Raw genomic sequence first — 15,915 nt, 5'->3', positions numbered from 1 at the left:
CCAGAATAGAGACATACTTTTAGCCCTTCTCTAAAAATTTCAGAATTAAAAACTTGCCTGATAACTGGACACCTTCTTCATCTTCTTTGGCTGCATTTAACAATGAATTCTCAAGGATCTGCGCTGTACTGATGATAACATCATTTCTTCTGACAACTTCAGGAAATGAGATTTTTAGCTGAGAATCGCCACTTAAACCAATAACCTGATACCAACGCTTCAGGAATGGATTAAACTCCTTTCGTAAATGCTGCTCTACCAATGGTACCTGAATAAAAGTTTCCAAAGAATTTAAACAAGAGCATACGTAGAATTAAGAATGCATGCCTGTTTGCCAGGAATGTTGTCAGGTGAACACACACTTTGCGCAAAATATAATCCTTTAAAAAAGCAAACATCCCCTTATTCACTTCAGGGTAGGATTAAAAAAAACCCACCAAATGCAAAAAACCAAAACCAAGCATTAAAAATTTCCAAACCAACCCCTCCCCTCCAGCAGCTCCTATGAAACCTTTTTGTCCCAAGAACTTTGGCTTAACTGTGCCTTAGAAAGAATGAATAAACCATGCATGCTCTGGCTCTTTAACTGAGCTTAAAACATGGTGTCAATTTTATTCTTATAGGAGCATATGGATATCTGTTATTATTTTAACAAAATTCTTAAATGTATTTCTATATTTTAATATTACAATACAAGATTACTTTATATTATATGTGCTAAAATTAACTGTAAATATTACAGCAATTATCAGAAAATCTGACAGAATATTCCCTAACTACTGTGAGACCCATTTGGTGGCCTTCATTACCAAATCCAAACACAGAATGTGAAAAATATTTTTGTTTTTTAAAATATGATTTTAGTTCTATTTAACATGAAATTAATTTTTTCCAATAATGTGGTTATTAGGGGACATCTAAATTTGCACTTGCACTGGGGTAAACTAAAATCATTCATGCTTGCACCATGACGATGGTGCAATGGAGATGACAGTCTAGAGCTGTATGCCTTTAAACATAGCTACATCTGGAGAAGCTGAGAAATGTGTTTATATTCATTTTACAAGTTCTGTATCAACAGTGCATGAGGTTTGAAAAATACTGTTTTTTAAAAAATGGACCAACATACCTTATTAACAAGTACTATAACTTTTCCGGGCTCTGATGCTCTTTTCTTCTTATCCAAATGATCTTTGGTAATGTAAACAGCCACTCTTGTTTTACCACTGCCTGTAGGGAGACATATTATAATATTCTCCCCATTCAGTGCTGGCTTTGCAACTTCCATCTGGTAATCTCTCAGGATCAGATCTGGCTCAGGTGAAGCTCTGCTCTCCATTTCATCTTCATCTAAGGGTACAAAGAAATGTAAGTATCAAACAGGAGGCACAGAATATTTATCAGAATATTGAACAAATGTCAAAGGGAAAAATATTAATTTACTATCAGAAGCATCTTCTGAATAAATAGAAACAGGGCATATTAGCACAGGTAATGCTGCTCTGTGGATCTGTCCAACTCCGGATCACAACTGCTTACATCCAGTCACCAACCAGGGTAGGTGGAATAAGCCACTGTATGTCTTCACCCATCTATGTTGACATGACTATTACTATGTATGAATTCAAATGATACAGTTCAGTAGCACTGGGACCAGCAAAGGTTGTGTTCAGAGCTGCAGTATTTATAATCTAGCCAATCTTATGTGACGTTCTCTTTCATCAGTACTCAAATTTATTTGGTTGCAAGTGAGCTACCATTTTAAATACTTCCCAAAGGATGAAAAAAAGGATGGAGCCATAGAAAGAAAAAGAGATAGGGAACACTTAAAAAATGATGAAGGGGGCTATAAAGTATATAGATCAAATAGATAAGAAAATGCAATTGCCCATACAAGATAGAGCTAACTGCAGAATGTATCACACCTATTCATGGTAGATTGCGCTGCTTCCAGACTGACTCATACATAATGCAATTGAGCTATTCACTAAAAAGCCATACACATTTGCCACCTGAAGGCCAAAACCTTCCATCTATCATATAAAATGCAATGGCAGAGAGTTCAGATCTATGGCTCACAGGTGAAACAAACAACATTCAAAAGTTAAAAGTGGAAAAATGCTGTTGCATTATTTCAGGCAGTAAGAAAACAAATCAAGTCTCTTGAGTTTACATATATTTAGGAAGTCAGAAATTATATATATTAATATCAGAAGGATTTATTTCAGTGGAATTTTGGGCTTTTTTTTTTTTTCCTACAGGTATGTTTAAATCACCCTTCAAGTATTAACTGTTCTCAGTGAAGAAAAGGCACAAACTCATTCTACTAGACTAAAAATGAGGAAAAAAACCCTGTAGTTTTACTTCCTGATGATATCATTAAGTGAAGAATCATGAGGATTTTATTATCACTGACACATTACACACAAAATAAGTGTATTTTTCTAGTATCCCTGATTCCATTAAATAAAATTAAACTAACAAAAAGTAATGAAGCTTGATAAAATACTGCTGATGGAAACATCCAAATGCCATTCTTAAGTGTTTTTTGCTTGTTTTGCCTTTTAGTGTGAGTGCAGTACTACCTGGAACACAGGGAAATTCACACCAGAGAGTACTTGCTGTTACTTATCTGACTTCTACTACTCTCTTTTGAGGAAGAACGTTGTTTGCTTTCTGGTTGGCTAAATTCAATAGTTCAATCATATTGAAACTAGCACTTTATCACCCATCTGTTTGGTTAAATTTCAGTTCCTTAACATCCTCAATTAGCTGTCCAGGCCTAAAAAATATTTAACTTGGCTCTCTCATACCTTCCTCAGCCCCTGTTTAGATAAAACCTAATACAGGAATCTTTTCACAGGATATGATTCCATTAAAGAATTGGCATCATGCACAGTATAACTTTAGGGAAGTTGTCTGCCTTCATGCAAGGCTCATATGAATCGTTGCTCTGGGCTGAAACATGATAATTATTCTTCTATTGTCCTAATTCCACCATTTTTCTTAAATGTAAAATAATCCTTGCACAGAAAACTGGAACTAAATCCACATGATTCTTTGCATTAAAATCCAAGTCACGTCAGTGCATTAAGACACTACCCAAACATCTCTGTTAATACAACAGCCTTACTGCAAAATTTCAAATTATAAAATCCAAAAAGATCACAAAGTCCATCTGTATCTCCTTAGCTTTTTTCCTCATAGTTGCTCTCACTGAGTTTACTAGGCATGATTAAAAAGCAGGAATGTTTTTTAAAACATTGTAACTAGTTGTTTTTAAAGCCCACATGAAAACAGAACATATGACAAGTAAACATTGGGAAAAAACACCTATTCTGCATTCTTCACATAACTGTAGTGATTTATTTTTTTCTGCTGGACTACCGGACATAGCTAATGCCCAATTTACTTAATGGGAGATTTTTTAGGAATTTTAAAGGATCAGGCTATATATTTATATGTGCTGCCACATACCAGCAGCCTGTATCAGCCTCACCAACTGATATAACGTGACTGTCCACACAGCAGAGAAGTTTCTGTGCCCAGACATTTCACGTGACACACTGAGGAAAAAACATACAATGTGACTGATGAGTCACCTCAGTTGATGCAGAAGTGCAAAGTATATTCTTCAGAGTCAGCAATACATAGACTAAAATCCTAGCTATAGGGCAGCAATTTAGCCCTGAGCTATCCTGAATTTTTTGTGTACTTACAAAATACATGGATTTTAATATTTTAAAAGCTTGAAACTATTTTAAAGTGTTTATAGTAAACACTTTGCAGGCATATGACATATAACATTTACATTGACTTTACTGATCTAATACTAGCTTTATTAGGCAGAGCTGGCCTGAAAGGTACCCAGATTGTTTCTAGCCCTTGTACAAGACACAGTCCCAGCACAAACTTTATAAAGGCTAGATTCCAAAATGTAACTGGTTCTTCTTAAATTCTGTGTAGGTAAACACAGGCTGTTCATCATGGTGGACAGCTGGAAATTCATTCTGCCTGAGGTCTAAGATTAAAAAAAAGAAGGAAAAAAATGGGATGTCTTTTACAACAGCAGTGTTTAATTGGGCTCAGAGTATATAGATAGAAAGTTCTTATCTGTCGGCAAAGTATTATGTAAACACAGTCCAATATTTAGTTTAAAACCATATTTTGAACTTGCACATATGTTTAAATGTGAGATTTGCAAAGGTCTTCAGATAGTAACCTCCACTGATTATGTTGCTTTTACAAATAGGGCTACTAAATTACTTCAGTCCAAAGTGGATCTTCATTACTGTTCTGCAGGTACCCTGGAAATGCTTCTCCTCACCCTTAGATTCCTCTAAAGCATGTCCTATTCCCTCTTGCCCTATGCCTGGGCCAGACACAATCTAGCTCCTCTTTGGGAGCAAAAGAAGGACATATATGTGGCAGCATTATAAATATCTGTACAGGTGACTGCACTGGATGACTTCGGGAAGTCCCTTCCAGCCTATGTGATTCTATCATTCTGTATCGCACATCACGGACCATTTTGTATGATGATGATGTCTAGAGCCCTATTCAGACGATCTCAATAAATCAACTCTTTTGGGGCAGGGACTTAAGTACAGACCCATAAATAAGGCATCTGTTTTCCAACAAAGTAAGAGGATATGAACTAGAGTTCACACTGAAACCCTTCCATTGATTTTTGTTCTAGACCGTTCATAGAGTGCTTACCCTCCAGAGCTTATTTTGCAATTACTAAATAACAGAAGGGAAACACACCTGAATCACTGGTTGTGCAGCTCTGTCCTAGGTTTTCATTCATGTTACTGAGACTTCTATCTCCTATGGAGACATCTGACTCTAAATGAAAAACATAAACAAATGTAGAATAGTATATTTGCTATACGAATATAAATAGCAAAAGCATATTGTCTTCTCTCTCCCTAAGTTGTTAAAATAGGCTAGACAAATGTCTGTCAGGGATGGCTGAGGTACAGTTTCCTTTATTAAAGGAATACAATCTCCTTTATTAAACTTCTTAGGTAAAGAAAAAACTGTGAGCAATATAATTCATTTTCTTAAGGGAGAAAATATGGAGTGGAAGATGAAAGTCCAAAACATAGCAGACATAAGCAATGTGGGTCATGATTTATTGTTGTCAGGCATGTATGCTCTGTTTGCTTGAAAGCAAGGGTCCAGACATGACTGCCTGCATGATCTCCTCTAGTCCTATTTTACTGTATCTTTTCAAAGGGGTGAAGAGCCAAAAAAAAAGAAAGAAAAACACATTGGTCTACTGGATACACAGCGCTGTTGGCAAACTGAAGACATTCTCTTTTACTCCCTGTAAGCCATGTGAGTTATATCTGTAGTAGAAGAAAATCAAAACCAGAACTGTGATTTTTTTTTTTTTTTTAAAAGGGCTTCTTCATGTAACACGAAAAGAGTAAACCATAGTTCCCAGGTAAGTAAAAGCAGAGAGGAATTATTAAATCTTCCAAACTGTTTGCAAGTAAAAGCAGAGACCGACAATCCTGTTACACCCAATAGAAGACTTTGACCCTGCCACAGAGATCTGGCAAGTTTACTGTACATATTCTCATGTTAAGCTCTCCCTCTGCTGGGCAATCAATGTATTACACAGTGACTGTTTTTACAGTCACAAGTATAATTTGTATAGCTAGATTTTGCAAAACTCAGTCCTTTTAATATCTAAACAGATACACAGTTTTTCTGGAAAAATCTGCTGCACACAGCCTCACCCTGCACTGTCAGCTTACCTGCGGCACTCTGCAACTAAGCTCATGGTGTGCATAAGAAATCAGTCAGAATAATAGTGTTGACCTAAGTTTTGCTTAATTAGCTACTGAACTTGTCCTATCAAGTTTTTCATAGTTTTTCCAGTGAATATCCCATTATGGTCCATATCCATATTGTCCCCAACAAATAATTCATGAAGCAAAATAGATGCTGTGAATGAGAGTTTAGAACTGAATGGAAGTTACAGTGTCTTACAATGGTATTCCTGAAATATACACTACAAAATCTTGGTAAGTGGGGTGGAAATTAAATCCACTCTGCATTCAGTAAAAATATGAAGCTTTGACTTCCCTTTATGCAAGTTTTGCTCTCCTTGAAACATGAATGAATGACAGAACTATTCTGCTATTTCACAGAACGAGTATAATACAGACAATTGAAATGAAGCTACTTTAGCTACCACTAGGAGTCAGATATTTGTTTAAGTCTTTACTTTTAGTTTTTCTAACATAACCATGGAAAGTGATGCAAACATCTGTCTTGCTGTCCTACAGTCTTCATAATTTCTACCATGCAGACCTCAAACTCTGATCCAGCTATGAATCAACACCATCTGTAGGAAGTGTTAAGATGGGCAAGGGCACTAAAGACTTTAAGTGCCTAAATTAAAAGTCTAGTCTCCTAGAAATCAATGCCATCAACAGAAGGGCACTTACTTAAATATATTCACAGCAGAAACCTAATTTATATAAAATTTCCCTATCATTATATAATAGCATGCATTTAATACCATATTAAAAGACAACACTGCCGTGAAAAAAGAAGAAAACCTCACCAGTTATAATCTGTGTTCAAAGACCTGTGACAAACTTAAGTAGCATTAGTGGAAATTCCAGCTATGAAGATGACACTGCTATCTCTCGTTTTCACTTTCTAGGAATCCATGCTGATAGGAAAGAGAGAACAAAATTAAAATTCTATGTATCTATTCCATGTGGTCTCCCATCTAAAATGGCCTACTGAAAGATGTATATGCAGCAGAGAAGTTCTGTACATAACTATCTGAATTACAATGTGCAGTATGTATTACAAATTAATCTCTCAATAGAAAACGTCAGTGGTGAAGTGAAATGCAAAATGTCTTCCAAACGAAAGGTTGTCCTGGTTTTAGCTGGGACAGAGTTAATTTTCCTTCTAGTAGCTGATATAGTGTTATGTTTTGGATTTAGTATGAGAAGAATGTTGATAACACACTGATGTTTTCAGTTGTTGCTAAGTAGTGTTTAGTCTAAAGTCAAGGATTTTTCAGCTTCTCATGCCCAGCCAGCAAGAAGGTTGGAGGGGCACAAGAAGTTGGGAGGGGACACAGCCAGGGCAGCTGACCCAAACTGGCCAACGGGATATTCCATACCATGTGATGTCATGCCTAGTATATAAACGGGGAGGAGTGGGGCTGGTGGGATACTGCTGCTCGGGAACTAACTGGGCATTGGTCAGGGCATCACTGGCAATCACATTGTGCATCACCTGTTCTGTATATTCCAATCCTTTTGTTATTGTTATGTTATTATTGCTACTATTACCATTATTAGTTTCTTTCTTTCTGTTCTATTAAACTGTTCTTATCTCAACCCATGACTTTTACCTTTCTTTTTTTCCCCCCAATTCTCTCTCCCATCCCACTGGGTAGGGGGGAAGTGAGTGAGTGGCTGCATGGTGCTTAGTTGCTGGTAAGGATTAAACCATGATAAAGGTGAATAATGTTCTCCTTTTTCAACCGTGGCAACTTTCTTGAATTATTTAAAAATAAAAACAGTAAGCCTTTCCAAAACAATGAAGATAAAAGAGTTGATATTCTAATAGCTGTTTTCACCACTTTCACTAGTCTTTCCTTACAGTGCTACTTGCACATTGTAATGCAGCATATTCCACAGAAAGATTTTCAGTCACTTTGCACTGACTAGTAAGTATAAAGACAAAGGAATGCAATTAAAAAAAAAATGGATCTATGCAACATTAGTTTAAAAAGTCTTTCTTTCCTGTCCTGTGCTACATTATGTCATAGAGTAAGTTTCAAGCATCGGAAAATATATATGAAAGACCAAAATATAAACAGGCTATTAAAATTGGTCCTACTTTCAAATTAATGGGCAGTTTTTCTAACCTAAAGCAGTAAGGGACATTTTGCGAGATATTATTGAAATCTCCAGTTAATTACAGTGTAATTATTTGTTCCAGTCAAGTTTTGTTTTTTTGTTTTTTTTTTTATGAAATTGGCCTTGAAAAACAGAGCTGTTATTTATTTAAATTGTTGTTTATACAGGTAACTGTAGCCTTAATCCAAGTGTTTCACTTCTGACCTTGCAAACTTACGGCTTTTGTGTTGTTTTTTGTGTGTGCAGTTTCTCATCTGTGTTTTTGCATGCACAATTTCTCTTCTGTTTTCTCTTAGGCTAAATGATCTATTTCTACTTTGTCTTTATGACCCTACTGCCCTCATACCTTCTGACTCCCTCTGTTTCAGCTACTCCAATAAAAGGGTCAAAGGAGGGAGGCTTTAGATACAATGCAAATTGCAGTAATTTCAGGTGACTTGAAAAAGCTTCTTTCTCCTTGAAATTTGTCCTCAATACATGAAGGAATGGTGGGAGTGTACTGCAAAACTGACAATACTTGACAGCATCAAATTGCAAATTAAGTGAGTTCCCAGCCTACTTGGAAGTAGAGTCTGGGCTCCAGTTGTATTTTCAGCTGCCTCGTCTAGAAATAACAGTCTTATGAGATCATGAGAAAGGATGGAAATGGAAAAAGACTTGAGTTCGGTTAAGTCTGTGTGTACAAGTGCATAGAGATCAAAGCTTACTGCACTTCAAGATGGCTGAATGTGAGTCAGTTCTTCTACAGCCATCTTCATGCAGCACTGTCTGCTGGCAGCCCTTGCTATGTTGCATCTACACTGCTGGTTTAGCTCTACTCAGAAGTGCATGTTTACAGTGAATTGTCCCCACTTATAATACTTTGGTTCATATCAAAGAGCTGGTTTGGATCAGAACTCCTGTCAGCTGAAACCAAATGAGATGTGTTCCGGCAACTTGCAGGCACAAAGTTCACACCAGACTGAAGTCGATCTGAACCAAACTGCCAGAATTCATGTAGTAGGTACACCCTTAGCACCATTTCACTGAATAGATCCACTCAACTGCACAAACTGTTAATACCCCCTGTCTATTAATTTCAGTACTGTTCAGTGCTGAGAAGACCACAGTTTTCAGGCCAGAATTAGCTTATGGCAGGCCAGTTAATAGCAAATAGATCTAGTTACCTGTAACCCTCAACCTGACAAGAGTCAGGTCGAAGATCAGGCTAACAGCAGTGAAAACCCACCCTCGGTTGTACCTTCAAGGCTACAATTGAGAGCCTCAGCCTTGCCTTGAAAGGACCCTAAGAGTGAGGATAAGTCAGTCTGATCCATTCTGAATCATCATTAAATATCTGGCACCTCTTCTTTACTGCCAAATTACGTTCCAATCCAGGAAAACCAAGTTGATATGTTTGCTGTAGTTAATAATTCACTACTTGCTACAAAACATTGTGATATGCTGTTAATATCATGCTAAATGAGAAATAGGCTACTACTGTTGCACACTGAAAGGCTGCAGTTTTCAGAGCCAAATTTTTTTTTTAAATTTATTCATGTTTGATAAAAAAAGAGCAGCCTTAGTTGTCTTACTCCTTTGGCTGAGTAAGCCCACTAAAATAATTTCAGGCATGATTTATCTCAGTTATAACTATTGTTTGAGCTCCATCTGAACTTGTAACACATATGAATGGTTCCTTAATCATACAGCATATGTTTAAATCATTGGTTCCCAGCTATGTCAGGGAATTGTTGCTGGTAATTGCTGTTGCTCATAATCAGGTCCCAAGGCATGTTTTTAAAAGTGGATCCATATGAACAGGCCACAACAATTTGTACTAAAAAATGTACTTCTGAGCATGTGATGTGACAAAGGTTGTTGGATGCTCTGTAAATATAAATTCTTAAAATAAACAGAAAATTTACTTGTTGGACATCGCTAAAGGACTTGCCAAAACCAAAAATGTATTTCAATATAGAATTACCAGCCTTGTAGAAAGAAGTACTTAATACAGCTGCAGTCATAGCGGTACAGAAACATTCCTCTTGATTTAACCTTTGTCAACACTGGGAGGAGTTGTCAATTGTAAACCTAATGTTTTCATTGGATAGTATAAACCTACCATGAACAGGTCTGAAATAAAGTATTCATTTAATAACATTAGTATTTTTAATTAACAATATTAAATGTTTGAAAATTACTCATTTCTTCACACAGTAAATTAAAAAAATAATAATACAAAGTTGTAAAAGTGCTATTTAAGAGGAAAGGAAGATCATTAATGTTTCTCAATTATAAGAAAATCAAGCAGCCCATGGTAGATAAAGCACCATCATTACACCCAGGATACAGAAAATGTCTACATGAAGGCGGCCCAGTGTGCTACAGGTTTTTTGGCCATTTACCTCCTAAACCATTCTGCACTGTGCTAGCAAATTGGTTTCTGAACCAGCTCTTACCTTTCAGATTAATTAGTTCAAGTATGTCGACATATTCTTGTCCTAGAGCAACTCTTTGAACTGAACAAATTTGTAGATCTGACCCTTAAAATTGCTATTGCTCTTAATTCACAGGAAGAAATAGAATTTACTGCTTCCAAAAAATGAAGAATTACTTTTTCCATGCATGCCCTTCACATCAACAGTACCATATGTTCCTGAATTTCTGGACAAGATGGGAGCTAATGCACCAAGAATGTTCCCTCAGTTACTTGCAGTTACTAAAGTTAACTGCTACCAGCACAAAATACCAGTTAGTGGACATACCTGAAACTACAGAATTCTTTCCAATACATGCTTCCAATACACTGTTCTCACTGCTGAAACTTTCATTCACATTTTCTTGCTGTTTCAAATCCTCCGCTACAGCATATCCTGGTTGGCTTGTAACTTCTGTTTCTTCATTTGTACTGTTCTTCATCCCATTTTGTCTATTCTCTGTTCCTAGAAAATAAACAGAAATTCCAAGGCACTATAAAACACTTCATTCCTTTTAGTGCGGAGCACAGAAAACATAGAACTAACCTGTATTCATCATGCTCATAATGGCATAACAAATGGTCTTGGTCTTGACTTAAACATTATAGCTTGGAATTTTGATGTTTTTATAAATATTTATTAAGAAAGTTGTTGGTCATAAATCTCAAATATTTGCAGTCACTATAAAGATCTGAATATTGAATTTGTGGACTAGACCACATTTCCTACCTTCTCAATTCCATTGGTCCTGTAAGCTCATAAATGGATGTACCTTACAGCAGGACTAGAAAACTTGCCCATAAAATAGAAAACCTGAGAGAGCTTTCAGGGAATGTTTTCTCTCCTTCCACTTCTTAGTCTTATTTCAAATAAGGAAATAATTTCCCTTTGAATTCTCTGTTCTTTTATTTTTATTAGACTCATGCAGAACTAGGCATGCTCCAAAGGCAAAAAATGCTGTTCAATAAATTATAAACGTTTTTCACAAAAAACTGCGTAAGACCACATTCCAGGGTTTTCCAGATTTGGAACTCAATTACTCTGCAATTAGAAATTAAATTTAAAGAAATTAATAGATTTAATTTACTTCAAGATCTATTTTTTATAAAGTTCTCAATGTCTGTGTGTAGGTGTCTGCTAATAGCAATGTATTTTACTGTAACTAATCACTGAGGATCAACCTGGAGTAATAAAATGTAGCACCACTCTTCTCCTTCCCAGGTACCCAATGAACCTGTTCTTAGTGTTTCCTGTCTATGACCTTTTATCAGTGGATACTACAGCAATCATACACTTTACGTATCTACACACGTACAGGGCTGGGTACATGGAAAATTTCTTATCCTCTGGTAAGAGCAACACCATTTACGCTTTACATATTAATCCGTACAGTTTCTTTTAGGGCCTGCATTGCTCAAGATTACTGAGAAACTGTGGAATAAATGCATTCATTCAGTATTGCATTAAACAACTGAATTAAACTTAAGTTTTACCCTATATGGTCTGCACTATACTGAAAATTCAGAAATGCGAAGTTAGAAAAGAACTGAAAATAAAAATACAAAAAAAAATTTATTAATATGCATATTTTCTAAATATTTATTACTTTGTTTACCTTACTGACAGTAAAGTAACAAAGACAAGAATTTAAGCCTGACAAAGCTGCAACACAAAATGAAAATTAGGATCACAGTAGCTGACCTCGGCTATTCCCAGCATCTGACCTTCACTCAGAACTATCTTCTGAGGCTCTAACTTGGTTGGCCTTATCCTGCAGACTGGAACACTCAAAAACCTTTGAACTACACACTCAAATATGGCAGCTGCTTATCCATGTCTGGCAGAAGACAGGTTGATTCCTGTCCTCAACTGGAAGAGACACCTTCATGCGCCTTTTATCCCAATCTTAATGCATTGTCCCATATGCAGCAACTGAAAGTACAGAAATATAGTTCTGGTGAGCTCCTGAAGCAAGAAGGCTGAAGCTGCTAAATGGGAAATCTGTTAAAAAAATTTAGTCTTAAAAATCTTATAAAACATATGTGGAGCCCAGTAAAAAATGAGGGATAGAATATTTGGGGGCTGCTTCCTTTTTCATATTTTAGAATCCAGGGGAGCACTGGGATAATTTTACAATATCATAATCATTGTATAGGAATAAAAAGTAGTAGCTGAAAACCTAAAGTTCTTTTAGTTTCATTTCTGTAAATAATCTCTTTACTAGTTTATTCTGCTACTTATAGTAAATTTCATACAATGTCTTGAGACTTATGACTGTCTTATCCTCAACTGCAGTGTACTTTAAAATGCCACATATATTTGTAAACCATTCTATAAAGGAAACACTAACCCTTGTGTTGAAGGAGAAATCCAGGAAATGTTTGTTTTGTTTGTTCAAATTAATCTTCAGAATATTTTTTATGAATTATTATAAAAACATCACATTGAAAACCAATGGGTTATAAAAGTAAGGATTCAGTTTAATTACAGCTACATACATATTACTGTAATTCTGATATTGCTTAATAAGGATTGTTAGTGTTTAAGAATCTACTGAATAAGCTGTTAAATAACTTGATTTTGAAATTCCCAGATAAGTGAAAGCATTAGTCTCAGTGTCACAGCAAAATCAATACGGTGAAAACTCTGCACTGTTTCTTAAGTAATGGTACAAAAAAAAGATATATTAAAACCCCACACATTAGTACTAGTGAAATAAGATGATTACCTCCTGTATTTCCGCTTAAATCATCTGCAAGGCCTCCATGTTGGGTTTCACGCAGAGCAATCAAAAAAGGAGAGAACCAATCTTTCTTATGCACTATTCTGCTCAGTAGCTCCCTTGCACCATCTCTGTTCCCACGATTGTCAGTAACAGTGTGGATCTGGTGAAAATAGAAAACAAACCCAATCCTGAGACAGACTTTGGAAATGGTTCAGGGAAGTCAGTAAGAATAGTGTAGGTAGAAGAGCATTTCCCTGTCATCATTAAAACATACTTAAAGATATAAAGTGGGCCCGCCACTCATCAGAAGAGACTCACTGCGGTTTTGCCCAACCTCATGTTTATCCCATATGGTTTCAGGAAGGATATATAAAACTTAGAAGACCTGAAATTTAACTGGAGAAACTGGTAGTACTGGACAATGGTTATAATAATAATCACTATCTAATAATTATTATAATTATTATTGTGGAATAATAATTGGTGTGCACACTGGTTTAGGGAGTAGCCAACCTTGATTAAGGAGAAGTGATGTCATACAGCTTACCAGAGCTCAGACTTAATCTGTAACAAGGAACATTTCCCTTCCTAAACTCTGGCTTCATCATCTCAATTCCCACTTCAACATACAATAGCTAAGCCTCTGGAAAGTGGCTATTGCCTTCAAAGAAGCTATGGAAAAGTATCCCAAGGCTTTCACTAGCAGAACTTGACGTGTGATCACATGAGGAACAAGATGACCATCCCAAAAGCAAAGCAGCCTGAGACAGGTGTTCAGTCCTCAAGGGCAATTTTCTTGAGGCTCAGCAATCACCCATCCCGATACGCAAGAAAATGGCCAGGCATAGCAGCGGGAACTCCTGACTGAGACTGAACACTAAAAGGAAGTGCATGGGAAGTGAGGGTAGGAAGAGGCAAACAAAAAGGAATACAGAAGCACATTAAGAGAGCCTAAGTGCCGTTGGAGTTGAAACTAGCAGGATTGTGATGGGTAATGAAGGGCTTAAGGGAAATACCAGCAGCAAAAAGATGACCCAGGGGAACGTGTGAACCCATTATGAGGAAATGGAGCCATAACCTCCTAAAAGGCCCCTGCCTCTGCCTGCTGTGTTAACCATGCTCAGCTCCCCCATCCACTAGGGTACAGCTGGCCCTTACTGCTACCTGACAGTCACCAAACGAAATTACATATAAGATTGTCATTTAACTGAGATGGAGCATTAAACTACCTAGAAAGTGGATGGAAAAGCTCAGGGTGCAAATACGTAGTTCCACCCTCAGTTTGTCAGTCTTTCCCTTACTGCTATGGCAAGTATTAATTTAATTTCTTCTAACACTGTTTCAGGGTATCCATTTTCGGGGGTTCCAAGTACGTTGCACACTAGTCCAGGCAAGTCATTCTTAGCCAAATGGAGTAAACACAGGCAAATGTTTTCATCAAAGGTTAACACTCTCCCTTTCTTGTCAAACTGGTATTTCTGCTCAGCTTCACTGTCTAGTATGATACTCCTTAGTGAACCTATGGCAAAAAAAAGGGAGGGAAGGTCTTGCTTTATTTTAACTCAAGTATTCTCTAGGACTTTACAGGCCATCACTACTTCAGGGTATGGTTCAGGGGCCAGAAGACACCTAGTGATCTTCTGAGCCTAAGGTCTGTGGCAAAATGGTAAGTAACAGTAAAGCCAGCCATACTCTTTCCACTTAGACGCAGGCTTAGTCTAACCTCTGTTCATGGCCGTTTTCTTTCCCTGGTTCTTGGCTGACATCCCACCTGCTGGCCCATTGCCAACAGTCTTTGTCGGCTTACTTGGAGGATCATTTCTCTTCTCCCCCAAGCTTGGGAAGTCCCCTTTCATTTTTTGCGCTTACAAGGCCATTTCTAGTTGCGGCTTCCCACGTACCCCACAGCTCTTGGGGGTGGCCAGCGTCTGTGGCGCTGCCTGGCGCCTGGCCTGGCAGATGGGCCACTTACCCGATCCAGGTCCTCGTCCTGGAAGATGCCCATCTGCAAGCACTTCTCGGCCACCTGCACGGTCTGCATTTTATCCACCAGCGTGCTGTGGAGCAGCTGCAGCAAGTGCACGCAGAGGTCGTGGTCGGCCTCCTCGGCCGGCGAGGGCAGCTGGCTGAGGCTGGGGTTCACGTAGCAGGCGGCCAGGCTGCAACCGCCGTGCTCCAGCGCCTGCAGGAACTCGTGGAACCAGCCGCACCCGCGGGGCCCCCGCTCCACGGCCCGCAGCAGCTCCTCCGCCCCCTCCACCTCGCCCCGCTGCAGGGCGGCCGCCCGCACCTTCTCCCTCTCCGCCGCGCTCAGCGAGGGAAGCCGGTCCAGCACCGGCTGCACGCGGATGACCTGCTTCAGCCGCGGCCTGAAGCAGGAGATCATGTAGAGGAAGCGCTCGTCTCGGCACTCCGCTGCCATGGCCGCGCTGCCGGCGCCCGCCGCCCCGGGACGCCTCTGCTGCCCGCTGGAGGACGGCGGTGGGCACGGGGAGGGCTGGGGTGTGGCTGTGCGCCTGCAGGGGCGGCCGCAGGCGGGGGGTCCCGCTCGGCGTCAGCGAGGAGCGCGGCCCGCGTCCCCCCGTGCCGCTCGGCGCCTCCTGAGGCTGCCGCCCGGCCGGCCCCACCCCGCTTTATCCCGGCCCCGGCGCCGGTTTCGGTTTCGTTTGCGAGTTCGGTGCGTGCCGGCGCGGGCCTGCCGCGACCCGGCGGCAGCGGGGCGGGGGGGGCCGCGCCCGGCGCCCGGCACCCGGCACCCGGCACCCGGCGGGAAGGGCACACGACTCGGTGTTACTCCTGAATATTTGAAAGGGAACCTTTAACAGGA

At 39.0% G+C, this 15,915-nt stretch overlaps 1 protein-coding gene across 3 annotated transcripts in view; it reads right to left on the bottom strand.

The window, feature by feature from the left end:
* Positions 1–15,686, bottom strand: part of IFIH1 (interferon induced with helicase C domain 1) — a 29,283-nt gene extending 13,597 nt beyond the window's left edge. For 2 of the 3 annotated variants that reach the window (XR_007509442.1, XM_049827549.1), the window contains exons 1-6: positions 15,061–15,686; positions 13,092–13,248; positions 10,652–10,828; positions 4,768–4,848; positions 1,130–1,350; positions 58–268 (exon numbers count right to left, since the gene is read on the bottom strand). Coding sequence is in view for 2 of the 3 variants with exons in the window: in XM_049827549.1 (XP_049683506.1) it covers positions 58–268; positions 1,130–1,350; positions 4,768–4,848; positions 10,652–10,828; positions 13,092–13,248; positions 15,061–15,510 (1,297 nt within the window). In the remaining variant the exon portion in view is untranslated. The remainder of the gene's footprint in view (positions 1–57; positions 269–1,129; positions 1,351–4,767; positions 4,849–10,651; positions 10,829–13,091; positions 13,249–15,060) is intronic. The other variant, XM_049827637.1, reaches the window with a different exon arrangement.
* Between the last annotated feature and the right edge of the window lie 229 nt (positions 15,687–15,915).

This window comes from Accipiter gentilis, chromosome 1 (assembly GCF_929443795.1).
Source record: "Accipiter gentilis chromosome 1, bAccGen1.1, whole genome shotgun sequence".
Classification (NCBI taxonomy): Eukaryota; Metazoa; Chordata; class Aves; order Accipitriformes; family Accipitridae; genus Astur; species Astur gentilis.
The sequence above is the reverse complement of the archived record's forward strand: the minus strand, read 5'-3'. Positions and strand labels throughout refer to the sequence as shown.